This window comes from Symphodus melops (genome assembly GCF_947650265.1).
Source record: "Symphodus melops genome assembly, chromosome: 16".
Classification (NCBI taxonomy): domain Eukaryota; kingdom Metazoa; phylum Chordata; class Actinopteri; order Labriformes; family Labridae; genus Symphodus; species Symphodus melops.
Window position 1 is genome coordinate 21,580,820 of NC_136706.1, and position 27,985 is coordinate 21,608,804.

Genomic DNA, 27,985 nt, shown 5'->3' on the forward strand with positions numbered 1-27,985 from the left:
TGTGTGTGTGTGTGTGTGTGTGTACCTGTACGAGAGTGTGGTCAGACAGACACTGGTAGAGCCGTCGAGTGAGCATGGACAGGTGCTGAGAGCGGTTCAGTCCCAACATGGAGTCCAAAAACCCAGAACGACACGACAACACCATCGCATGGAACTGTGAGGAAGAAACGCCATTACTACAAGGTACTGAGTCTATTTCATACAGTCTGAACGTTTGGGGCTGGACATGTGCTGCCATGAATCCATGACTGAGTCGCATGCTGCGTTTGAGCTCGTGTCTCATTAGGTTAAGATTGCACTTCACCTCCACTGGTCACTCGTTGACTTCGAGGACTCTTTCAGTGAACAGAGCGCTCCACGAGCTCTCTTTACTGAACTGTATATCACCGCTTCTTTAAACGCATGACTACGACCTGATGAGGGAGAGAAGCTGCCAGTCTGATCTGTGTCGTGTCCCAGCACAGCTCAACATTTCCATACACATGAGGAGGGTGATGGTGGCTGCTTCTGCACTTCCAGTCATGGCGCTGCTTGTGTCAGCGGTTTATTCTGGCTTATTGATCACACCAGTCTGTGTAGTCAACTTTTTTTTTTTTTTTTTGGCCTTTTTGCCTTTATTGTAGAGGGAGGACAGTGGATAGAGTCGGAAAGGGGGAGAGAGAGTGGGGAGAGACATGCGGGAAATGGGCCACAGGCCGGACGCGAACCCGGGCCGCCCGCGCGCGAGGACTGAGCCTCAATACATGGGGTCGCGCGCACTGCCGCTGCGCCACCGGCGACCCCGTGTAGTCAACTTTTTAAATGGAGAAAAAAAAAGTGTGTTCGATGGAGGGAATTTTATGGTAGTTGCTCATGATAATAGCAGGGAAAAAGGCAGACGTGTTGAGAACGTCTAAGGAAAGGCTGAAATCCCAAAAAGAAGCTACAACTGTCTGAAAATTAACTGATTTACATTCGACTCCTGAACATGACATCGTTCCACTCATTGCTTATTCTGGAGGGGAGCTCCTTTAATAACAAACAAAATATCAAGCAGAGAGAAGTACAAAGTCAGGTGCAGTAACATCTCTTTAACACTAGGAGCGCCAAACGGTCTAATTTACCTTTCCCATTTTTTAAATGTCTGTAACTTTCTTCAAATAAATTACATGTATCCTCTGGCACATGACTTTACCTAAATATGTGTTGATTGATGTTTTGAGCTGTTACAGGTTTGTAGAATAAATGACAAAAAAGTTAGAAGCATTTATACCCATTAGCGCCAGAAGTGGTCAAATTTACCGGCAGCCTATTTTTCGCGCCCTTTGTTTTTAATGTACCGTTGCCTAGCAACACGTCCTCGCGCACATCCTTTTCAAGCACGAGCGTACATTTTTTGAGGGAAAAGAATAGATTAGAAGACAACTGAATAGCAGATAAGAGCATAGATATAATAGACAATAGAGTTAGTATAAATAAGAAATAATAAGTTTGAAGAGCAGAGAAGAGAAAAGGACAGAAAAGAACAGAATAGAAAAGAAGAGAAGAGAAGAGAACAGAATCGGCAAGTAGCTATAACATCAGCTAATTTAGCTAATCAAAGGATAAGAGGAAAGCAGATTGAATAGAAGAAAAGATAAATGGATAGAAAAAAAAGAAATCTGACAGCCAAACAGGCTTTAGAACTTCTCCAAAATCTGGAAGAGGATAATTCAGATGGAGGAGACGTTTCGATGAGCGACTGGGAGATAGAGGACAGTTCAAGTACCGAGTCTGAAGACGAGTACAGACCAGTACCACCACCGCATAAAAAGCGGAGACTTGCCCCAGGACAAGAGGAGAGACGCTCTCGAGGTAGGCATACTTTTTTTCTGAGCTATTGATTTCCGCAACAGCAGAACAATATTGTTTTCTAAGTCTGAAAATTTAAAAATCATAGCTGAAAAGATTAACATATAAGCCATATGACACTCCTCCGGACTGGAGCACATTATTACACATAAGCTACATTTGCTCTCTGGTTGTGATAAACATTTATGATTAGGCCAAAAGAGTTGAAAGAAGAGTTGACATTGTTTTGAGAGGATTGTTGGCCCTCTCTAACTAGAAATATTAATGTCTGAATCAACAGAGCAACCAGCAGCAGCTGCCCATGCCCTACAAGCTGCAACGCCAACACCACGACTGGAAGATGTGCAAGGTTGGTTATTTTAGTTTCTAAAAATATACTACGCCTATAGGCTAATAAAATATGTTTTATATTTGCTTCGTGGCAAATCTAGGCAACTATATTGTGAGAACATGGATTATTATACATAGTCTATTTTATTTCATTCAGGGAATTCCTGCTTTTATTTGTAGGCTACTTTATGTTCCTAATATTGATTAATCCTCTTGATTTACAGAGCAGCCACAAGGAATGGCAGACCACAGTCTCCATATCAGTCCACAAGTGAGAGCGCATTCTTTAGATGCAACAGGTAGGCTACTTTTTCCTTTCGCAGCAGCAAAAAACCAAACCTCAAAATGTATATATTCTTCTTTTAATTATGGGCTAATTGGATTAGTCCCGGACATAATTGCCATCTACACGGTGCGTTGCATGAAAGAAAAGTTTTAATTACGTCAAAAATATAACTTTAATTTACCCTTTTATGAATCCAAAATACACTATAAGTCCCCAAAAAAACGAAATATACACTATGAGCCAGAAAGTTCAGTTTAAACTGTCTTTTTAGTCTCTTTTTAATCCACAAAAAGCAATCTGCCGACGGTCGCTCATCCACAAATTATACTACCAACACGCTCATTTCAGTCAAAATAACTTTCTGATTGATATGACAGACATATGACGTGATTTTTTTGCAGGGCTGACGCCTCCAACTGTGGAAACGGCGAAAGACGGGACACAATGGCAACTCATTCAGCCTGGAGCACAGCCAGGCAGACGTCAGTCGCAAAATGTTGTTACAGAAAATAGCGGCCCTACTGCACACGCAAGAAGGAACATTGATGATCCCCTCAGTGCCTTTTTATGTTTATTTGACAACTCAATGCTTCACCACATCCGTGATTGCACAGTGGCAGAGGCGCACAGGGTGCAAGGTGACAACACCTGGAATGTGTCTGTGGAGGAGCTGAGGGCTTTTATTGCGCTCCTATATGTGCGTGGGACATACAGCGGAAAGAACAGCAGTATGGAGAGTTTTTGGTCAGAGACCTGGGGGATTCCCTTTTTTAGCTCAACAATGCCCCGCAACCGCTACAGAGAAATCATGCGCTATCTACGGTTTGATAAAAAAGATAGCAGGCGTTCACGTCTCTCTAGCGACAAGTTTGCCCTGATATCAGAGGTGTGGGAAAAATTTGTGCAGAACTGCATTGCCTGCTACAAACCTGGTGCGCACATCACTGTGGACGAGCAGCTATTCCCCACAAAAGCGCGGTGCCGCTTCACACAGTATATGGGGAACAAACCCGACAAGTTCGGGATCAAATTCTGGCTTGCGGCTGACGTGCAGAGCAAATACATGCTCAATGGCTTCCCTTATCTGGGAAAAGATGAGAGCCGACCTGCTGGCCAGCGTTTAGGAGAGAGTGTGGTGTTGAAGTTGGTGCAGCCATTTGAGGGAAAGGGGAGAAATGTCACCACTGACAATTTTTTCACCTCCCTCTCACTTGCCAAACAACTGCGTGCAAAGAACACCAGCCTAGTGGGGACCATGAATAAGACCAGACGGGAGCTTCCTCCATCTGTGCAAGGCAGAGGGGAGCTGTTTTCCACAAAGGTGCTGAAAGCGGAGGGGGCTACGCTGACAGTTTACCAGGGGAAAACAAATAAGAACGTGGCCATCCTCAGCACCATGCATCCGGATGTCGAATGTGGGAAGGACAGAAAGAAAAAACCGGAAAGTGTAGTATTTTATAACTACACGAAAGTTGGTGTCGACGTCCTGGACCAGATGGCCAAACAGTGCTCCACCAAAGGGGGTACTCGCCGGTGGCCAGTGGCAGTCCTTTATAACATCTTGGACCTGGCTGCCATCAATGCACATATTCTGCATAAGAAATGTAGCAGCAAACCCATCGCGAGGAGGGCCTTTATCAGGCAGCTGGCCATGGAGCTGAGGGAGGACCACATCAAGGTGAAGCAGCCCAGCCTCAATGCTCGTGTGAGAGAGGTGCAGCCCGAGCCTAAAAGAAGGCAGTGCCAAATTAACAGCAGCTGCCTGCAAAATAAAACATGGGCCACATGTAAACATTGCAAGCGCCCTGTCTGTGGCAAGTGCACACGCAAAGTGGACACCTACTGCGCAGATTGCCAGTAAATAGACATTTAGTGACGCGCAGGTAATGTAAATATATAAATAATTCATTAGAGTAACAGTTTATTAGAGTAATAAAGAATGTATGTATAGGATGTTTATTGTTATTATATGTGTATATAGTATGGTTTCGACATAATTCCTCTTTGTTCTAAATTGAAAATATATTCCTTTCGGCTTTGTTCATTTAAATTAAATTTAAAATTCTACATTTCCAGGTCATAAAGAATATATGTAAATATTGTTGTGATTTCAAGTTTATAAAGGTTTATTTTGACCGACATCGATTGTTTTCACGTTGTTCAAACAAATCTATTTAGTTCATCTTCGCTAATTAATTAATAAATTCATTTATCTAACCCCCAAGTTCTTGTACTTGTTTTCGTTGCCTCCTTCTTTCACTATGGTTATGTTAAGTTTCCTAACAAATAGTGTAGCCTGTACAATGTGTGGTTGTCTTTTCTACATTTACTCTCTCCTCTCGACATAGCCTATCGCTGCGGCAACCAAAGGGTCAACATGTATTTTGATAGCATTGATACATTATTCTAATTACTTGACAAATTGGTATGCTGGGATGTGCAGTGTCGTCAGAACCCGTTTCTGTCAAGTACATAAATAAAAACTAATCATAATCTTTCGTGCGGCTGGCACATTAATATTCAGGTAGGCTACTTTCAAGCTGCGGTAAAAAATACCGCCGCGGCGACAGTAGGGGGTGCTGTATGCTGGCGCTTCTAGTGTTAACACCAGGTGGCACATGCTGCACTGAATGAATAAGGCTCAAACACAAACAAGAGAAAGCTAGAGAATAATATCAGATAATATGAGACACAGTGAAGGTTGCATATGTGTGTGTGTGTGTGTGTGTGTGTGTGTGTAAAAGACGTACAATGTGCAGGAAGTCCAGTGCTGTGGCGGTGTGCAGATCCCAGTTCAGTTTGTCCAGGATGAGACGCTCCATCCTCAGGATCTCTGCAGAGGAGCAGCCACAGCTGCTGGAGTCAACCAGCTCCTTCAGAGAGGACACACACACACACACACACACACACACACACACACACACACACACACACACACACACACACACACACACACACACACACACACACACACACACACACACACACACACACACACACACACACACACACACACACACACACACACACACACACACACACACACACACACACACACACACACACACACACACACACACACACACACACACACACACACACACACAGTGAGAATTCAGTTAACGTCACATGATTGATCCTCTGTGATCTAAAATAACCAGAAACACTTGAAAGAGCGACTGATCCAAGCTGTTTTGTGCTTCGATTTGAAGTTTTAAAAAGTATGAATAAGAAAAGAAAATCAGTTCATTTTTTACGCTCCTCCCCTCGATATTTCCCTCTCTCTGTGTCGTGCACTGTCATTGGCTTTCAGCTGTTGCTGCAGTCAAAACAAATGTGTCTGTACCAGATTTAGGTGTTTTTAACTGCGACATATCTCTCAGGTGTTTGTGAAGCTTCAATGGATCACTCGATTCCTGTGTGTGAAATTTACTCAACAAAAACTGCTGATCAGAGCAGTTCACCTCTCATCCGAGGCTTTGTATCAAACATGCGGCTTACACGAAGCTCTACTTTCTGATGTGTGTGTGTGTGTGTGTGTGTGTGTGTGTGTGTGTGTGTGTGCGTGCGTGCGTGCGTGCTCACCTCGTCTTCCTCGCAGGTCTTGGCAGCCAGGAAGAAGGCGGCGATGGCGATGCAGCGGAGGTACTTTGGACGAGCCTGAAGACAAACAGTCAGGTTAACACCACAGATCTGATCCATGAACACTTGAGCTGCTGAATGTGATTCAGTTGTCGGGATGCTGAGAGACATTTTCATTCAGCATGGCCGTTTTGGACGCCCCTGGGTTTGCCAGATATGAGAGCAGTTATCAGGTGAACAGGTGTTGCAGCGATGGAAGCGGGCAGTGGAACTGCTTCAGATAGAAGTGATTGGACCAGATAAAAACCAAACAAGAATTTCCCCCTCAGGAATTAAAAAAAGCATTTAAAATAAATCAAAAAGATCGAGTCAGTCGATGTTTGGTCCTCCTTAACTTGAGATGTGCTGCCTTCATATTGTTTTTGAACATTACATCATATCCCCTTACTTTACTTTTTTCATCTCAGTGCTATCGTTTAATCTTCCTGATGTTGTGTGCTGTGTTTCTGTTCAGAAAAATAAAAAGTCATGGTAGCAGTTTTTATCACTGATGTAGGTCGGGATCACTAAATCATAGGACAGTCTAAACTGTATAAGACGTCCGTGATGAACTTCAGTCTGAAGTGAGTCTTTATCAGGAGCACACAGAGTCCAGGGCCCTGATAGTCTCACAGCGTTTCACTCCACAGCTACAAACATGAACTTTCTGTCTGTGGAGTGCAGCACACTTTGTCTAACTACCCTTTTTTCCCGTCTTTAAAGATTTATTTTGGGCTTTTTATGTCTTTATTATAGATCTAGGACACACAAGATAAGAGACCGAACTCAGGCAGGAAGAGAAAGAGAGAAAAATGATGTGTCAGGAAAACAGACACAGGCCTGATTTGAACCCGCACTGGCACAAGAGAGCATGAAGGTAGCTCAACAAAACCAGAAAACATGGTATGATCGTAAAGCCAGAGAGCGAAGCTTCAAACCAGGCCAAAAGGTTCTCCTACTCCTCCCCACATCTGACAGCAAACTCCTCTCCAAGTGGTACGGTCCCTATGAAATCACCAGAAAAGTGGGTAAGCTCACATATGAACTGTTTATGCCTGACAGAACCAAAAAGCACCAGACATTTCATGTGAACTTGTTAAAAGAATTTCAGTCTCGCCAGGAAGCTGTCCCTCAACTGTTGATCCGGGCAGTACAGGATGAAGACATGCCAGAGAAATTCATACCGGGAAGCCTGGGTGAGTCATCTGTGATCGACACATCACACCTTTCTATTTCTCAGCAGAAAGAGGTGACTCCACTTATTGACCCAGAGCTCTTCAAAGACACCCCGGGCTACACTGACCTGGTACAGCACAACATCCGGCTGAAGGTGGAGGCGCCACCACGTCAGAAGAGCTACAGAATCCCAGAGCGACTGGTGTCGGTGCTGAAGAAGGAGATCAAATTGATGCTTGAACTCGGTATAATTGAGGTATCCAGTAGTGACTGGTGCAGTCCAGTGGTTCTAGTACCAAAGAAAGATGGCTCACTGAGATTTTGCATAGACTTTCGTTACTTGAATGCTGTGTCATTGTGTGACCTGTACCCCATGCCCAGGATTGATGAGCTGGTGGAGCGAGTGGGACGAGCCGAATACATCTCCACCTTAGACCTGAGCAAGGGCTACTGGCAAGTGGCACTGGCATCTGAGGCCCGTGAACTGACAGCATTCAAAACTCCATTTGGTATGTACCAATTTCGGGTTATGCCATTTGGGCTCCAGGGGGCGCCCGCTACGTTTCAAAGGCTAATGGACTATGTGCTGAGAGATGTTTCAGAGTTTGCAGCTGCATATCTGGACGACGTGGTGATCTACAGCCAAACCTGGGAAGAACACATGTATCATCTTCAACGAGTCCTGCAGTGCATCAAAGCAGCTGGCCTAACCATCAACCCACAGAAATGCTGTCTGGCTCAGAGCGAAGTGGAGTACCTCGGGTTCGTGATTGGCCATGGAAAGCTCAGACCTCAGGTGGGAAAAATGGAGGCAATCCATTCTTTCCCCCATCCCAACCACAAAGAAGAAAGTGAAGAGTTTCATTGGTCTGGTGGGCTGGTACAGGAAATTCATTCCTCGCTTTTCAGATCGTGCAGCTGTTCTCCACGATCTCACCAAAGATGTATCACCAAGAAAGGTAAAATGGAGTGATCAATGTGACCTTGCTTTCAGGGATCTCAAGGAAGCCATAAATGTATACACAGTGCTGCAGACCCCTGATTTCAACCAACCGTTTATTCTGCAAACGGATGCATCAGGTGTGGGCCTTGGTGGAGTTCTGTTGCAGGAGGTGGATGGAGAGGAGGCCTGTTGCCTTTTTGAGCCGAAAACTTCTTGACAGAGAGACCAGATATTCAACCGTGGAGAAAGAGTGCTTGGCCATGAAGTGGGCAATCGAGTCATTGAGGTACTATTTGTTGGGGCGACACTTCAGCTTGGAAACTGACCATCGTGCGCTTCAGTGGCTCCACAAAATGAAAGACTCCAACACTAGAATCGCTGGTTGGTACCTGGCTCTACAACCTTACAGCTTCACTGTCTTCTACAAGGCGGGCAAGTCCAATACGGTGGCTGACTCTCTCTCTAGGGTTCATGAAAGTTAGAGGTGCGTGGCCCTAAAAGAGGGGGGAGGAAATGTAATGGAGCTATGTCCATTACCAGGGATAAAAGGTGTTCCAGCCAAAAGAGTCCCTGGGGAAAGAGAAGAAGAGAGAAGGTTCCGGCCTAACGAGGACCAGCTGGTATAAAAGCAGCACACTCACTCTGCCAGGGGGAGGCTAGGGTGAGGTGCTGCGGGGCATGCTGCCAGACATGTTGTTTTTAAAATTGTTTGTTTTGTTATTTTGTAAATAAATGTCACCTAGGTGCACATGAAGAAGCCTCAGCTCTACTTTGTCCTCCAGAAACGCAGTATAGGCTATCCGTGACCTGACGAATGTCACAGTTCCCAACAGTATTTTTTGAGGCTCTACGTATTTAAACATCTTTTTGAATGTCTGCCCTTGCAGTTTTAAGTCAAATAAACACACATTCCTAAGAAAGGTCTCACTGAAGTTCTGTGGCAGATCAGTGTTTTCATTCATTGGTGTTTCGTTTGGACTCTGGGGAGCATCTTCACGTGCACCGACAACAGAAGACTGAGAAATGTTTTTTCTGAATGTCACTTATGCTTTCAAAGGAGCATGCTCTATGTTTCCTGGACATATGAGCAGTGAATGACGATTTCACAGTAAATGTATTTTTACAACCAGTTACTGAGAAGACAATGGGGTTCATTTCTATGAACTCTACAATGCAGCACGTAGCCCCTCGTTGTCTCTAGTGTTTTGCTGCAAAACCCGCAAGTAATCATTTTTAGCAAACTAAACTGACAAATAACATGGACTAATGTTGGAGAAAATGGCACTTTTTCCCTCCCATACAAATTTAATTAATGGAGAAAAAAATGGACAATATAGTGTTTTACAGTGAAAACGAAAGCTAATCCTACAGAGGCACAAAACCAGATATTTAATTATTTCCTCTAATAAGCACTACCCCGACAAAGCACTAGAAAAAAAGCTCAGTTAAGTTCGCCATGAAAACTCACATGATGCCCGTCTGCTGTAAGCGCGAAATACACGTAGAAAAAAAACGTCGACTTCTCTTGCTAGCTTGGCTGTACACACAAGAACGCCTATTGCACAATTGCAAAGCAAAGCCCCATGAAAAATCCGAACATAAGGATTTTAGCAACAAACACGCTGAATAACAAAATGCTAGCTTAGAGTCAGCGCCAATTTACATTACGTGTGTGTGTTTTGGTGCCAAAGAATCAGCTAATTTTACCTCAAAACTGCCCAGTCGAGTTAGCCCCGCCAGTCAGTGTTTTAACTGCGCTCACAAACAGAGGTAGTATTTTATTTATCTTACAGGTGACTTTAGTAATTGAGCAGAACAATTTTATACAACGTCAATGTTATACTTACAAGTATTACGTCATCGCAGCTCCAAGTGTTGTTTTTCTTTCGCAGCTCCAAGTTGTAGCAGCATGAGGCCGTGACGCACAGAGCAGTAGACACAGACCTGCATGAAATGCCAGGCTGGGCACGAGCTACTTTGAAAAGCGAGTACCGCATCCTCTCGCGATGGTTCAGTGGTGCAATGAAATAAATGTTTTTCCCATAGACTGTTTTTCCACAGTGGATGTTATTAGCCATAATTTCATAACCATCTATGGTGCACTTACCTGGAGAAAACAACATTGATGACAACATTAAACTTAATTTAAATACAGTCTTTTACATTGTTATTCAGTAATTCAGGAATATTTTAGTTTAACACTGTGGTGATGTTTGAAACACTTCTAAGTTATTTTGTCACTTAGGGACAAAATTGTTAAATTGTTTAAAAATATAAACTACAAGCCTCTTTATATATTTTATGAAATGCAGAGTGACGAATCACAAATGGTCAAAGCTGGCCTGCCATAAGGTTCTGTTTTTCGAATAAATAAATCACGTCATGAAAATAAGAAATTATAATGATGTATGCTGTTTGTTGTTGTTGTTGTTGTAGTTCTTTTTAACATAAGACAAAGTGAAAGGGAATTTGGTATAGTTATCATTTTGCATCTAAACAATGCAACACAACACTGGCCCATGGCTCCCAATGACAATCTCCATTTGTAATCCTTCAACTTTACAGCTCTAACCTATTTATTTTCCCTTTAAAGTAGTTTGCAATGTGCATTATACAAATGATCATGCTAAACAGTTTCTTTCTGTAAAAAAGAAATAACTTGACCAAAAAAAAAGCATTTTAACACTCTCATGTTGTAGTTTTAACTGTACTGTATTGTTTTTTGTATTACAGGTCTTCTTAGTTAAAGTTACATTAGTATGTAGATTCTACAAAGAAATGTGATTATGTTCACATATTTTTGCTTTAAAATTAACAGTTGGGTTTAGTTCTGTATTTCACAAAATATTTCAGTCAGTTGAACATTGTTTTGTTGTTTTCCTGTTTACATGTTTTTGCTGTCATGATTTTACAGCACTTTACTGTCAATTTTACAATCTTTTTTACAAGGCCCGAAAGTGGCTCATGACCATGGACTGTAAAATGACCCATGAGTGGATGGCAGGAATGTCCATATCGCGAGTGGCTCCTGTTTTCTTTCATTAACGAGTTAATTTCTTGAGGAAAAAAACCCAGATTTGACTTAATGCATGAAAGCCGGAGTGTCAACCCAGAGATAAATTATAATAATAATAAAAACAGGAATGTAGTGGTCACAGGAGAACACTGTACGTTTGTCTGCTTAGGGCTCAGTACTTTATGTAAATGTCATTAAAATAACTTTTGTTGTTTGAACAAATACGAGAGGGTCGATTTGTCCCGTAGAGAGTGGTTCACACGAAACACATAATCAACTACTGACTTTACAACATGAACCGTTACACTGTCCCCCCCTTACTGAATCCCTCGCCCCGAGGGATCACAAACAAAGTCCCTGAGGCGACCCGGGGGCCTTTTCCGTCTCCAGGGCCGAGTCGTCACCCCTGGCTATGCGCTGGGTCTCCGCCAGTGTAACAGGGACATGGCAGAAGTTGTCCCGAGTGAGTCCAGCCCACCACCCTTGCAGACTCAATGGTGTCATCTGCTTTTGGAGGGAGTGGAGCCAGGTTCCCCCGTCTGTGTTGCTGGGCTCCGCCGTCCGTACACGGGGCAATGCGGGACACAGGGGCAAGGGTCTGCATCGTCCCGTCTACGCAGACCCTGGGCCGTTTCCCTGATCATCAGCCCGCCTAGGGCACCTCACGCTGATGTGGCCAACCTGGATTCACTTGAACCGCAGATCTCACAGCAGGTCCACCGCCATTGTGGTCACATCCTGCGGGCCCTCCAATAATCTCCCTCTCCAACGCCAGCTCCAGCGCCTCCTGCAGAGTGCGGGGGTGCGCCAGCTGGGTCTGAACACGCAGCTCCCTGGGTGTTATGGCACGAACACCACCGCACCACCCAGCCAGCCCTTTGGGTTTGGGTGCGCGTGCGTGCGTGTGCATGCTGCTATGTTGGTGTCAGACGGATGGACCACTCGGACCATCCAACCAACTCGCCCTCCTATCTAAAGTGCATGTTTTGATGATTGTGGGAGGAAGCCGGATTACCCGTGAACCCACACCTCAAGGGAAGAACATGCAAACTCCCCAGAGAGGCCCCCCTGGAACACAAGGCCCCAGAGAGTTCTTTTAAATATTTGGTTTGAAAGAGCCTCTACTTATAACCTAGGTTGGCTTGTTCTGTGACGTCAAGAGTCACGTCATTAATCAGCCTGCAGAAAGCCTCTGTACAGTCTCAACACGTTGTGACGTCACGCTCCGGCTCCAGTATGGTCTAAAACCGATGGGAGGTGGTGCACACATAAAGGTGCTCCTAAGTTGTGACATCACTAAAGCAGTCCACATTTCAATGCTTTAATGAGCCAAACTTAAAGAAAGCTTGTGGTGAACGATCAGCTACTTAGAGGAGCTTACCCATATTATAGAAGATTATTATTAATACTGTGAGCCATATCGATAAGTGAGATGCTATTATTTGACGGCATCTTATAATGATGTGTCTGAACCTAATGATGTTTCTCACAGACTGGGAGGGGCTAAGAGAGTTTAGTGCAAATGAAATAAATGTCTTTAAAATAATAAACAACAACATAACATCAAACACGACTGCAAGATGTGCTCCAAATTATTTTGACTGGCTGTGAATCATATTTTGTTGAGCATGAATGGGTGACCTGTGTATAGTCACTGAACTATTTCACAGTGAGGGCAATAAACTGATGAAGTAAACAAACAAAGTATAAAGAATAAAAACATGTGTAACCTCCTGCCTGATAAGAGGGGGACACGTTCTGTCCTTAACAATGTCCGAACATCAACAGAACTTTCCATATCTTTCATTATTCATACATTGGCACACCTGGCTCCACCTAGTGTTAAATTTCTGAATTACAAACAAAATATTCAAAGCAAACAGATTTCTCAAACCGAGATAAATGAACAAGTAAAGCCCAATTAGCTCCAAACAGTATTATCTATCTATCTTTGTAAATATCTCTTTAGTCTATGTTTCTATAGGCTATATGTTGGTTTGCATATTTTGTACCTGTGCTTCCGTGCGCGTGTATCTGTGCTTACACGTGTATTTGGTTGGATGTTCGGATTCGTCCGTGCGCGCGCGCAGACACGCACACGCTGCACGCTGTGTTGGACTTGCGGTCAACGACAGATGAACGAATCCAACCATCTAACCAGACCTGCGTGAAGTTGGCCCCCACCCCACGCAAAACTTCGGGGTCAGGTACCTGATTTTTGTCGTCTCCTTGGTTTGACTTGTCAGTTAACAGGTGGACGGAACAGGACGGGCTTTCTTGTAGTCGTGATCCAATGATAAAGTTGAGACTGTACAGAGGCTTTCTGCAGGCTGATTAATGACGTGACTCTTGACGTCACAGAACAAGCCAACCGAGGTTATAAGTAGAGGCTCTTTCAAACCAAACATTTAAAAAGAACTCTCTGGGACCTTGTGTTCCAGGGGGGCCTCTATGGGGAGTTTGCATGTTCTTCCCTTGAGGTGTGGGTTCACGGGTAATCCGGCTTCCTCCCACAATCATCAAAACATGCACTTTAGATAGGAGGGCTAGTTGGTTGGATGGTCCAAGTGGTTCGTCCCTCTGACACCAACATAGTGCAGCCTCCAGCATGTGTGTGTGCGTGCTGGGTGCAGGCTGCCTGCACACTATGTTGGTGTCCGATCGACGGACGAATCCGACCAACCAGCCTGCAAACACTTACGAACTCTCTGGGACCTTGTGTTCCAGGGGGGTCGGGGCCTCTATGGAGAGTTTGCATGTTCTTCCCTTGAGGCGTGGGTTTCCTCCCACAATCATCAAAACATGCACTTTAGATAGGAGGGCTAGTTGGTTGGATGGTCGGAGTAGTTCGTCCCTCTGACACCAACATAACCTGCAGCCTGGAGCCTACACACACGCTGCAGGCTGCAGGCTATGTTGGTGTGCGACGGACAGATGAATCCGACCGTCAGACCAACCAGCCTGCACAAACACACACACAGGGCTTGTTGGTTGGATGGTCCGAGTGGTCCATCTGTCTGACACCAACATAACTTGCAGCCTGCAGCTTGTGTGTGTAGGCGGACAAACGAATCCGACCATGTAACCAACCAGACGAAACACACACGCGCACCCAAACACACAGGGCTGGTTGGGTGGTTGGATTCGTCCGTCTATCGGACACCAACATAGAGTGCAGCGTGTGCGTGTGTGTGTGTGTGTGTGTGTGTGTGTGTGTGTGTGTGTGTGTGTGTGTGTGTGTGTGTGTGTGTGTGTGTGTGTGCGCGCGCACGGACGAATCCGACCATCCAACCAAATAGCTGTACGTGTAAGCACAGATACACGCGCACGGAAGCACAGGTACAAAATATGCAAACCAACATATAGCCTATAGAAACATAGGCTAAAGAGATATTTACAGATAGATAGATAATACTGTATGTAATGAAAGATATGGAAAGTTCTGTTGATGTTGGGACATTGTTAAGGACAGAACGTGTCCCCCTCTTATCAGGCAGGAGGTTACACATGTATTTATTATCTATACTGTGTTTGTTTACTTCATCAGTGTGCACCACCTCCCATCGGTTTTAGACCATATTGGAGCCGGAGCGTGACGTCACAACGTGTTTAGTCTGTACAGAGGCTTTCTGCACGCGCAGCTAATTAATGACGTGACTCTTGACGTCACAGAACGAGCCAACCAAGGTTATAAGTAGAGGCTCTTTCAAATCAAAAATTAAAAAGAACTCTCTGGGGCCTTGAGTTGCAGGGGGTCAGGGCCTCTATGGGGAGTTTGCATGTTCTTCCATTGAGGCGTGGGTTTCCTCCCACAATCATCAAAACATGCACTTTAGATAGGAGGGCGAGTTGGTTGGATGGTCCGAGTGGTCCATCCGTCTGACACCAACATAACCTGCAGCATGCACACGCACGCACGCACGCGCACCCAAACCCAAAGGGCTGGCTGGGTGGTGCGGAGGTGGTGCGGTGGTGTTCGTGCCATAACACCCAGGGAGCTGCGTGTTCAGACCCAGCTGGCGCACCCCCGCACTCTGCAGGAGGCGCTGGAGCTGGCGTTGGAGAGGGAGATTATTGAAGGGCCCGCAGGATGTGACCACAATGGCGGTGGACCTGCTGTGAGATCTGCGGTTCAAGTGAATCCAGGTTGGCCACATCAGCGTGAGGTGCCCTAGGCGGGCTGATGATCAGGGAAACGGCCCAGGGTCTGCGTAGACGGGACGATGCAGACCCTTGCCCCTGTGTCCCGCATTGCCCCGTGTACGGACGGCGGAGCCCAGCAACACAGACGGGGGAACCTGGCTCCACTCCCTCAAAAGCAGATGACACCATTGAGTCTGCAAGGGTGGTGGGCTGGACTCACTCGGGACAACTTCTGCCATGTCCCCGTTACCCTGGCGGAGACCCAGCGCATAGCCAGGGGTGACGACTCGATTGACTCGTTATCAGGCTTCTGCAGAGCTTGATGACAACACATTGGTTTAAAGCAGGTGTGTTAGAGCAGGGAGACACATAAAAGTCAGAGGAAGCCGGCCCTCCAGGACTGGAGTTTGACACCTGTGATCCAATGCTTGTCTACTCACCACTTCCACAATGGTAGGTAGGTAGGTAGGTACACAGGTTGTGAGTTAGATGTAGTCTAGAAAAGTGAATGAATGGACAGGGCTGTAGATGAAATGGCTTTTGACTGATAAACAGCGACCAGAGAATTGTTTCATCATCACTCCTCTCTGGGTCTTAAAATCCATTTGACCTACTCTGGACTTTGTGTAACTTCATTCTATTTTTCTGAACCTTTACCTGCATGTTTGTTTGTCACCCCTGGACACATCAGCTCTTTTAATGTCAATCCACTTACAGCGAGACAACAATTATCTGTTCATCTAACATTAAATGTTTTGAGAGATAAAATGAAGACACGATTCTCAGCCAGTTTTAATCTCTTATCTCTTTATTCATTGGTGCCGTGGTGCATTCAGGGACCCGGAGCAGCCACCAGAACCTCCCCCAGCAGGATCAACAGAGCTTTTTACAGGAACAAAAAATAGATATTCAACAGAACTTCAAGAGATGGAAACAGAGGGCGTTGTCAGCTAAGTATTTAAACGTCAAAGTGAAGATCGTCACTCGTCACATTTCTGTTTCTCAGCTTAGAATATTTCAATTCACTCGAGGTTGTTCTATTACATTTAAATACCACGACTCTGAGTGACGTCTGATCTTTAGCAGAGTGCTGTTCTTCAGTCAAACCTGGATGTTAAAGCAGGAGTAGAAGGCCCTGATTGGACCAAAAGTACTGGACGTCCTGCAGGATTGTCGACCCTTTTTTTTTAGGTAAACAGTAACAGACTATAAAGATTAACTCAGCGTATTAAGAGCTGATGAAGTAACTAAGGAGTTTGTTTGTTTGGCTTCTTAACAAACCATAAATCAGCACGTTGAAGTCAAGACTTCTGCAGAAGGAATAAAACACTTAACCACCTGCAGAAGGAAATGAAATTATTTTGGTTATTAAGCTAAATTGATTTACATCATGCCCAACTCAAATTTGATTGGAAATTGAGCAAGCTAAAAAGTGTTCCAGATCGTCAAGACTCTCGGTCCGATGGGAGAAGGGGACCAGGCTCGACCCAAGTTCGGGGATGAAGACAGTTGCTTTGAGTACATCAGCAATTTCATGTGCAGTAAGCCCTTGTTAGAATCCGAGGATCAGGATTTGTCACAATGAATTTGAAAGATGTAGTGGATGAAGTCATTCAAAGTCGTGTATCTGAGCCACTATTACAAATAGCAGCCAAAGTAAATTCAGATGATCAGTTTAATGCTGATGGTATTGCACAGAGTCAAGCTAAGGGTAATGTCAAGTTAGCTTTACATGTAGATGATGAAGATGAGAGACAGCCTGTTTTTGGTAGGGCAACTCACCATGCAGATGTTAATCGTACAGTTGCGAATGACACAGAGCTGCAGAAATTACTTAAGAGCTCAATCAGAAAATTATGCAGTACATGCCCACATCCGTTGATCAGTCTGCATGTCAGCCACCTGTAATGACACAGTCCAGGTCACAAAGTAGAAATGTATCACAACATTCAGCTAAAAGTCCTGTTGAGCACTCAAAACATGTAACACATGACAATGGGTTTTCCTTAAGAGACCTGTCTTATCTCCATCGTAGAGAGTTTAAGATTCAAGGGGGTCAGATTGGAGACCAGGGGTCAGACATTAGTTACAACAACATTTGTCGCCAGATAAAAGAAGCTTTTAAAGAACAGTTTAGTGATGCTGAAATTGTCAGAGCTGTCCTCCAAGTCATCAAGCCTGGAAATGTCAAGGACATGCTAATGAACAAAGATGAACTTACAGTAGAGGAGCTTAAAGACTTCCTACACTCTCACCTTGGTGAACAAAACAACACAGAGCTTTTCCAAGAGTTAATGTGCACCAAACAAAATGACAATGAGACACCCCAACAGTTCTTATATAGAGTCATAGGACTGAAACAGAAGATCTTGCTTGCTTCGAAACACACAGACACAGACATAAAATACTCTGCCAGCACGGTCCAAGATGTTTTTCTCCACACTGTATATCAAGGTCTAGGGCACAGACATGGTGACATTCAAAGGGAGCTAAAACCACTGCTTGAAGATACTACAGTCACTGATGAAGCTATCCTGAAACAACTGAAAAAGGTGATGAGTGATGAAAGTGAAAGACAGCGTCGCCATGGTCCAGTCACTCGTCAAAAGCACACAAATGTGCACAGTACTCAGGTTGAGATAAATGCAACTCAGTGTCCTAGCGTGAAGGAGGAAAGCACAGGAAGAAAACCTAAAATGGACACAATACAGCAGTTAACAGAAAAGGTTGAAAAGCTGACAAGTATTGTTGAGTTAATGAAACAGTCGTTACAAAAGCCATTAGCCTTAATGTACTAGAGATAAAGAAAAGAAAACAAGGCAAAAACTAAATTCCCATGGATCAAATTGGCAACAAACAAAAATAAGAAAATTAACATTCACAGACCAGGAATCTGATATTAATGGGATGCTAGTAGAAAATGTCCTTTGAATGTAAGCCAGTAAAAACAAAACATGAAACGAACTCCATTTATCCTGACATGAGTGATGGAGGAGACAATGGATGTGAGAAGTGTGGAGGGTAGTCACACTCAGAGATAAAATGTGGAGGTAAAGTGAGCAAACTGTTCATCCAGTCTAAACCCCCGTAATCTCTCTCCACTCCCCATGACTGCATATGATGTTGATCGTGTACTTCCAGCAGTTCAATAAACAGCCTCTTCTTCCCTGTAACTTAAGTCAATTCTGAGTCCAATTCTCAAGTCCAAAATGTTGTAGGTCATAGAGTGTCTTTATATGGGGTGAAAATGAAGGCAAGAACAATACAACCAAAAATAAAGATCCGATGATGAACTTTGCCAACAAGTGTTCACCTCATTTTTCAGCTGCTGTATCTTTGTGTTCAGCTTGTGCCCATCCAGGTTCATTAGGATCTTCTAGAAAAACTCAAATGTGTACTTGAGGTTGTCTGGAAAGTTTAGATCCAGGGCATAAATGAGCCCAAACATCATTATGACCCCCATGATGACACTGTCCACGTTGCTCAGGACTTTGATGCCTTCGATAACAACTCCCACATCCTCTGGCTGCCTCTCGCCATCTCCACGGATTATGTATATCCCCATGACCGTGAGGATCAATGTCCCTTTCTGCATCCTCAGTGGCGGAGGCCTGAACAACAACACAAAAACATAACACTTGTATTAGATAAAAGGCTGAACACCACTAACAGAAAATCAACTGTTTTGTGGCATGCATCTGTAATGTGTTATATATGAATTTGAATTTTTTTTTTAAGTCCTCATTGCTTGTCAAATCAATCATGTATCTATCATGAGTTAAATGTGATTGGAAAGTTAACCATATATATATATATATATATATATATATATATATATATATATAAAATAATATGTTTGACATTGGGCCAGTAAATAACTTCAGCAAGCAGCCATGAACATAATGCAATTGCTGCTAAATGATCCTTTAGGCAACCACATCCCTATAGAGATAGACCTGTGGGACAGAAATAGCTGTTTTACTCCACAGGGCCTCCGACCATTTGCCACTACCAGCTTAGGAGACTCTGACTCTGTCTTTTCTTGCACCTACCAGTGATTTCAAACCAAAATAAAAATTCAAAGAGCCACATTGTTTACAAAATGCCAAAAAGTTGTAGTGTGTTGAGCTCAAAGGACCACAATATATGTAAATATGAATCTGTAACACTATTTCATGCTACTGTGTAAGACGAACTATTGACTTACCAGATATTCCTCGAAGAAAGTGTCTGGATCTTCATTGAGGTAGATAACAAGGCTTCTCAGGATGCACTCCCTCCTGGTGTCAATGTCGTCACACTAAAGCAGGGGTGAAAAATCAAAACAGAATTTGCCTAAATATTGGTGCAACAGTGGCACAGGGAGGGGGGCAAGTTGACTAGAGGGTGTGAAAAAACAAGATAAACTAACACACACACACATACATATATATATATATATATATATATATATATATATATATATATATATATATATATATATAAAAACGGTTCGAGTATTTCTACTTACCAAATCTATTTTTGCCAGAACGTCTTTGATTTGTTGCCCCTTCACTCCTTTGCTTTTGAAGATCTGCATCAACTTGAGTGAAAAGTGGTCCAGTTGTGACATAAACTTTGACTTCAGTGGCTTTGTAGTGATCCGCAAGAACTCCTCATTAATCTGAAAAATATATTTTTAAAAATCTTTAGAAAAAATTACCATTTTCTTACAGTTAAATATCAATACAAGTTACAAGTTAACTTACTTCACTCTGCTGGAATTCCTCAATCATGGGCCTCTGTTCATGACACTTGAATGTAGCTACTTCTGCTGTTTTGGGAGTTTGCTGTTTACCATGAACTTTGTATGTATGATTTAGTAGCTTACTCCATGTACTAAAACCTGCATGGGCAATCTGCATATGGACATGGATAGCGATAACTGCCCCTTAAATGCCCGTGAGTCTGCCTAAAATGCTGCAACAACAAATACCTGCTAGATAGTTCCAAACTGCATTCTTTACACTGCCACGTTCATAGTCCTGAAATAGAGAATAAAGAGAATTAGCATATATAACATCACATCAAAAGGATGACAATGATAGAGATCAGCTTGTACCAGCATTAAACACATAACCTATTACTTACAATCACTAAGAGGCTGCCACATGAAGCTTGAAAAAAAAGATCAATCTGCAAAAGATGATAACATTAAGTTGTGAGTGCAAGTACCAGAATACCCAGAAATGCAGACAAGTTGCAATTGAATTAAAGCTCTGACCAATAAAACAAGATAACATTTAGAATAGGCTACCCATTATTTAACAAACAATTAAGTTTCAATAATTAAATTCAAGATGAGATTATTTTAAATTCTGCCATTTTATTAAAATAAACACAGGAACAATATTAACCTTCCTGCATGTATTCACTGACCATCTATAACCTAGAATCTACATTTACTGCTTAATCGACAGCTTTACTGAAGGAGAGAGGGTGTGAAAGAGGCAGAGACCGGCGGAGATGATGGAGTTCAACAAAACAGGGCAAGCTCAACACCAACAGGATCTGGTGCCTGAACTTCAACCAGAGTCACTCGCGATAGCGCGAGATAATACTCTTTATGAGGTATAAAACACTATATAATCCTTATAAACACGCATTCAAACACACATACAGGCAGTCTCCGGAGTGCCGGAGCTGACACGCAACGCAGCGGACCCAGCGGAAGCACACACATTGAATAAAGTAAAACTACATGGGCAGACATTACATGCATTTATCTCCGACTGTCGAGTCAATAATCTTACCCGCTCACGCTGGTCCTCACGTTCATCCCGGCCTGACTTATGTTATATAATAAGTGAGGGCAAATTCGTTCACCTCACAATCATCGTGCAGTTTTCCGACTGCCGTGTTCATTTCTGGACTATTAAACTAGCGGCCATGTTGGAGGTTACCAAGCTAGCACGCAAACTCGGACTTTAAAAGTAAAGTTCACCCCCACAAACATTACACGAATTGTGGTATATAGCACTGAATACACCAGCGGTACAGTCTACAGTATTACAGTTATAAAAAACAATTAATACTTACCAAAGACCGAGCTCCAACCTGCTGCAGGTTTCCCGATTACGGTTGATGTGGTCTAATCCAGCCGAAAGACGTTATGCCCGCGAAGATTATGCGCATGCGCAAAGGGCGGCTCCAAATTCTGAACTCATTTATTTTGCGTTAATCAACATCAAATCAATCCCACAGGATCAATTATGAGAAAGTTTATGTTTCACTGACTAAATATATCTGTCTATATTTTAAAACTCGATATTTTTTAATAAATTCAACAATACTTAAGTGTGTCACATCTAAGAAGGGCTTGAATCAGTTTTTTGAGTGTATTAATAATAATCTTCTATAATATGCTTTTGTCCAACCAGACGAAACACACACGCGCACCCAAACACACAGGGCTGGTTGGGTGGTTGGATTCGTCCGTCTATCGGACACCAACATAGAGTGCAGCGTGTGTGCGTGTGTGTGCGCGTGTGCGTGTGCGTGTGTGTGCATGTGCATGTGCGTCTGCGCGCGCACGGACGAATCCGACCATCCAACCAAATAGCTGTACGTGTAAGCACAGATACACGCGCACGGAAGCACAGGTACAAAATATGCAAACCAACATATAGCCTATAGAAACATAGGCTAAAGAGATATTTACAGATAGATAGATAATACTGTTTGGAGCTAATTGGGCTTTACTTGTTCATTTATCTCGGTTTGAGAAATCTGTTTGCTTTGAATATTTTGTTTGTAATTCAGAAATTTAACACTAGGTGGAGCCAGGTGTGCCAATGTATGAATAATGAAAGATATGGAAAGTTCTGTTGATGTTCGGACATTGTTAAGGACAGAACGTGTCCCCCTCTTATCAGGCAGGAGGTTACACATGTATTTATTATCTATACTTTGTTTGTTTACTTCACCACCTCCCATCGGTTTTAGACCATATTGGAGCCGGAGCGTGACGTCACAACGTGTTTAGACTGTACAGAGGCTTTCTGCACGCGCAGTTAATTAATGACGTGACTCTTGACGTCACAGAACAAGCCAACCGAGGTTATAAGTAGAGGCTCTTTCAAACCAAACATTAAAAAGAACTCTCTGGGACCTTGTGTTCCAGGGGGGCCTCTATGGGGAGTTTGCATGTTCTTCCCTTGAGGTGTGGGTTCACGGGTAATCCGGCTTCCTCCCACAATCATCAAAACATGCACTTTAGATAGGAGGGCTAGTTGGTTGGATGGTCCAAGTGGTTCGTCCCTCTGACACCAACATAGTGCAGCCTCCAGCATGTGTGTGTGCGTGCTGGGTGCAGGCTGCCTGCACACTATGTTGGTGTCCGATCGACGGACGAATCCGACCAACCAGCCTGCAAACACTTACGAACTCTCTGGGACCTTGTGTTCCAGGGGGGTCGGGGCCTCTGTGGGGAGTTTGCATGTTCTTCCCTTGAGGCGTGGGTTTCCCCCCACAATCATCAAAACATGCACTTTAGATAGGAGGGCTAGTTGGTTGGATGGTCGAAGTGGTTCGTCCGTCTGACACCAACATAACCTGCAGCCTGGAGCCTACACACACACGCTACAGGCTGCAGACTACGTTGGTGTGACGGACAGATGAATCCGACCGTCAGACCAACCAGCCTGCACAAACACACACCCGCACGCACACCCTAACACACACAGGGCTTGTTGGTTGGATGGTCCGAGTGGTCCATCTGTCTGACACCAACATAACCTGCAGCCTGCAGCGTGTGTGTGTGTGTGTGTGTGTGTGTGTAAACGGACAGACGCACGCACGCACGCACGCGCACCCAAACACAAAGGGCTGGTTGGGTGGTTGGATTCGTCCGTCCATCGGACACCAACACAGCGTGCAGCGTGTGCGTGTGTGTCTGCGCGCGCGCACGGACGAATCCGACCATCCAACCATATACACGTGTAAGCACAGATACACGCGCACGGAAGCACACGGACAAAATATGCAAACCAACATATAGCCTATAGAAACATAGACTAAATAGATATTTACAGAGATAGATAATACCGTTTGGAGCTAATTGGGCTTTACTTGTTCATTTATCTCGGTTTGAGAAATCTCTGTTTGCTTTGAGTAGATAGATAGATAGATAGATAGATAGATAGATAGATACTTTATTGATCCCGAGGGAAATTCAGAGTATTTTGTATGTAATTCAGAAATGTAACACTAGGTGGAGTCCTGGTTTCATGCTGGTTATAAAGCCAAGGCTCCAGGTGGTTGGAGCCAGGTGTGCCAATGCATAGATAACAAAAGATTTGGAAAGGTCTGTTGATGTTCGGTCTGTTATTGTGTGTTAGCACACTAATGCACCTTTAGGTGTGCACTCCCTATCTTACTAAATCTATCTGCATACACTACCAAGCTCCCCACCTATCTATCATATACAGAGCTGTATACTTGAGATGGACATGAAATATTCAAGCTGACCCCACTTCATTCGTTTGTTGGACTTCAGAGATAAGTTTTAAGGCTACACGTTTCCTATTTGTCCATCTAATGCAGGGGAGTCAAACTCCAGTCCTGGAGGGCCGGCTTCCTCAGACTGTTAGATTTCTCCCTGCTCGGACGCAGCTGAATCCAATGAGTGACTTGTTATCAGGCTTCTGCAGCGCTTGATGACAACACATTGGTTTAAAGCAGGTGTGTTAGAGCAGGGAGATATCTAAAAGTCAGAGGAAGCCGGCCCTCCAGGACTGGAGTTTGACACCTGTGATCTAATGCTTGTCTACTCACCACTTCCACAATGGTAGGTAGGTAGGTAGGTACACAGGTTGTGGGTTAGATGTAGTCTAGAAAAGTGAATGGATGGACAGGGCTGTAGATGAAATGGCTTTTCACTGATAAACAGCGAACAGAGAATTGTTTCATCATCACTTCTCTCTGGGTCTTAAAATCCATTTGACCTACTCTGGACTTTGTGTAACTTCATTCTATTTTTTCTGACCCTCTATCTGCATGTTTGTTTGTCACCCCTGGACACATCAGCTTTTTTAATGTCAATCCACTTACAGCGAGACAACAATTATCTGTTCATTTAACATTAAATGTTTTGAGAGATAAAATGAAGACATGATTCTCAGCCAGTTTTAATCTCTTATCTCTTTATTCATTGGTGCCGTGGTGCATTCAGGGACCCGGAGCAGCCACCAGAACCTCCCCCAGCAGGATCAACAGAGCTTTTTACAGGAACAAAAAATAGATATTCAACAGAACTTCAAGAGATGGAAACAGAGGGCGTTGTCAGCTAAGTATTTAAACGTCAAAGTGAAGATCGTCACTCGTCACTCAGTGTGCACCTCTCTGGCGACCTCACCTGGTGTCAGGACGTCTCCACCTCCCAGGGAGACTGATGGAGACTCATCCTCTCCAGCTCACAGAGGCTCAGTGGACAGAGTCCTGGCCAGTTGTATCACAGTGTGGTTCAGGTCCTGCAAGACAAACCTGTGTACAACGCACCATGAGAGATGATCCAGATCATCCAGTTTCACAGTGTACCCAGAGCCTCTTTGAAGGACCGTTTTTTAACCCTCACACAGAGCGTGTCCCCCTCTTATCAGGCAGGAGGTTACACATGTATTTATTATCTATACTTTGTTTGTATACTTTGTTCGTACTTCCGTCGGACACCAACATAGCCTGCAGCGTGTGCGTGCGTGCGTGCTTTACTTTACTTTACTTTACGTGGGCTTTACTTGTTCATTTATCTCTGTTTGAGAAATCTCTGTTTGCTTTGAGTATTTTGTTTGTAATTCAGAAATTTAACACTAGGTGGAGCCAGGTGTGCCAATGTATGAATAATGAACGATATGGAAAGTTCTGTTGACGTTTACTTCACCACCTCCCATCGGTTTTAGACCATATTGGAGCCGGAGCGTGACGTCACAACGTGTTTAGACTGTACAGAGGCTTTCTGCACGCGCAGCTAATTAATGACGTGACTCTTGACGTCACAGAACGAGCCAACCGAGGTTATAAGTAGAGGCTCTTTCAAACCAAAAATTAAAAAGAACTCTCTGGGGCCTTGAGTTGCAGGGGGTCAGGGCCTCTATGGGGAGTTTGCATGTTCTTCCCTTGAGGCGTGGGTTTCCTCCCACAATCATCAAAACATGCACTTTAGATAGGAGGGCTAGTTGGTTGGATGGTCGGAGTAGTTCGTCCCTCTGACACCAACATAACCTGCAGCCTGGAGCCTACACACACGCTGCAGGCTGCAGGCTATGTTGGTGTGCGACGGACAGATGAATCCGACCGTCAGACCAACCAGCCTGCACAAACACACACACAGGGCTTGTTGGTTGGATGGTCCGAGTGGTCCATCTGTCTGACACCAACATAACTTGCAGCCTGCAGCTTGTGTGTGTAGGCGGACAAACGAATCCGACCATGTAACCAACCAGACGAAACACACACGCGCACCCAAACACACAGGGCTGGTTGGGTGGTTGGATTCGTCCGTCTATCGGACACCAACATAGAGTGCATCGTGTGCGTGTGCGCGCGCGCGTGTGTGTGCGCAAGCGCGCACGGACGAATCCGACCATCCAACCAAATAGTTGTACGTGTAAGCACAGATACACGCGCACGGAAGCACAGGTACAAAATATGCAAACCAACATATAGCCTATAGAAACATAGGCTAAAGAGATATTTACAGAGATAGATAGATAATACTGTTTGGAGCTAATTGGGCTTTACTTGTTCATTTATCTCGGTTTGAGAAATCTCTGTTTGCTTTGAATATGTTGTTTGTAATTCAGAAATGTAACACTATAGGTGGAGCCAGGTGTGCCAATGTATGTGTTAGCAGAACAACTTTTTACGCAGCGTTCAAACGAAGACACAAACACACATGAACTTCTCTTTGCTGTGAACATCCGCATTGCGGGCACACGCACTTTTATTAAGTTCACCTGTAGGGTCACTAATTACACAGGTTAGGTCACATGACAACACATGGGAAATCAAAATAGAAAAACAAATACAGACAGGGGCATAATCTCAACACAAAATGAAATTAGAGCACAAATCTCAACACCCCCGCTTGCTCACATTTCCCAAATTCCATCTTATGAACATGCATACAGAAAAATGCAGACACTTCATATTCCAAACATAAACATCTTAAACCTTTCCAGCTTTAACTTAGTAGCAGGCTTCGTTAACACATCTGCAACCATATCATTGGTTGGGCAGTACTTAAGGTGTATTTCACCATCATTCACTAAGGACCTAACAAAGTGCTATTTTATGTCGACATGCTTGCAGCGTTGTCTATGAACTGGATTTTTGGCTAAAGCTATAGCTCCTTGATTGTCTTCATAGACACAGCATTTGTAACCTTGACCGTCAAAACACTTAATCAGCTGTTTTAAATGTAAACATTCCTGCATTGTCGCAGCTAATGCCATATATTCGGCCTCACAGGTAGATAATACAACTGTTGGCTCTCGTTTGGTTTTCCAAGAAACCAGTGGACCGTTCTTGTTTAAGCTGATGCAGTACCCTGTCGTACTCTTTCTATCATCAACATCAGAAGCCCAATTTGCATCACTGTAGGCATGAATCAGGTTGTCCTCTGCATATTTACAAAAACACAATGCTTTGTCTTGGGTTCCCTTCAAATATCGTAAAACATGCTTCACAATTGCCCATTGATCAGAAAAAGGTTCGTTGAAATACATAGACAGTTTACTCACAACAAAACTTAAATCTGGCCTTGTACAGGTTGCTAAGTAAATTAAACTCCCTACTGCCTCTCTGTATTTCCTGACATCATCCATGTCTTCCGCATCATTACTGTAATCAAGTTTTTGTTCACGTGGGGTTGCTCTTGGTTTACAGTTTAACATAGAAAATCTTTCCAGAACTTTTTGTACATACTTGCTCTGAGACATTTTGACAGTGTCACCATTTTGTACAAAATCAATACCAAGAAAATGAGAGAGTTTGCCAAGATCTTTAATTTGAAACTTGGAATTCAGCATTTCTTTGACACATTTCAAGATTTTCTCATCACTAGCAGCAATAATTAAATCATCAACCCATATGATTATGTGAATCTTCACTTTCTCAGTGACTTTACTATAGACACAATGGTCAACTGGATTTTGCACAAACTTCATTTCACACAGATAGTTATGCAACATCTTGTTCCAATTGCGTCCTGACTGTTTTAGTCCATACAGGGATTTGTTTAGTTTACATACTAGTGTGTCATTATCGCCATTATCTCCAGATTTTATTTCATAACCTTCTGGCTGATCCATGTATATCTCGCATTCAATTGGCGCATGCAAATATGCGGTTTTCACGTCCATCTGGTGGACAATCAGATCATTCTGCACCGCTTTTTGTACAAAAACTCTTACGCTCGTCATGCTCGCTGTTGGAGAAAAGGTCTCGTCATAATTTACGCCTTGTTTTTGACTAAATCCTTTTGCGACATATCTAGCCTTGTATTTGTCTGTTCCATCAGTGTTCTTTTTCAAGGCATAAACCCACCTTCCCCCCACTACACCTTTGCCCTCGGGTAGTGTGGTCAGGGTGAATGTTGAGTTGT

At 43.7% G+C, this 27,985-nt stretch overlaps 2 protein-coding genes and 2 long non-coding RNA genes across 6 annotated transcripts; 1 reads left to right on the top strand and 3 right to left on the bottom strand.

Annotated features, from left to right (window-relative positions):
- Nucleotides 1-5,121: 5,121 nt before the first annotated feature.
- On the bottom strand, nt 5,122-6,207 carry LOC306836619 (cyclin-I-like; the record flags this gene model as incomplete). Its single annotated transcript, XM_079363795.1, has 2 exons — nt 6,032-6,207; nt 5,122-5,328 (listed from the first exon to the last, which is right to left on the bottom strand). The coding sequence occupies exons 1-2, from the start codon at nt 6,203-6,205 to the stop codon at nt 5,122-5,124; spliced, it is 381 nt and encodes a 126-aa protein (XP_079219921.1). The 5' UTR covers nt 6,206-6,207.
- A 741-nt stretch (nt 6,208-6,948) lies between these two features.
- On the top strand, nt 6,949-7,690 carry LOC306837094 (uncharacterized protein). Of its 3 annotated transcripts, none has more exons than XM_079364583.1 (3): nt 6,949-7,095; nt 7,179-7,499; nt 7,625-7,690. In XM_079364583.1, exons 1-3 carry the CDS (start codon nt 6,973-6,975, stop codon nt 7,628-7,630), a joined length of 450 nt encoding a protein of 149 aa, XP_079220709.1. In that variant the 5' UTR covers nt 6,949-6,972; the 3' UTR covers nt 7,631-7,690. The 3 variants fall into 3 exon arrangements, with proteins under 3 accessions (XP_079220709.1, XP_079220710.1, XP_079220711.1); XM_079364584.1 differs by having other exon boundaries at nt 7,308-7,499; XM_079364585.1 differs by having other exon boundaries at nt 7,311-7,499.
- Nucleotides 7,691-18,679: 10,989 nt separating this feature from the next.
- Nucleotides 18,680-20,102, bottom strand: LOC306837548. The gene is made up of 3 exons (XR_013780955.1): nt 19,856-20,102; nt 19,553-19,645; nt 18,680-18,956 (listed from the first exon to the last, which is right to left on the bottom strand). It is a non-coding gene; the product is annotated as an uncharacterized lncRNA (long non-coding RNA).
- A 3-nt stretch (nt 20,103-20,105) lies between these two features.
- Nucleotides 20,106-21,489, bottom strand: LOC306837549. The gene is made up of 3 exons (XR_013780956.1): nt 21,424-21,489; nt 20,476-20,520; nt 20,106-20,369 (listed from the first exon to the last, which is right to left on the bottom strand). It is a non-coding gene; the product is annotated as an uncharacterized lncRNA (long non-coding RNA).
- Between the last annotated feature and the right edge of the window lie 6,496 nt (nt 21,490-27,985).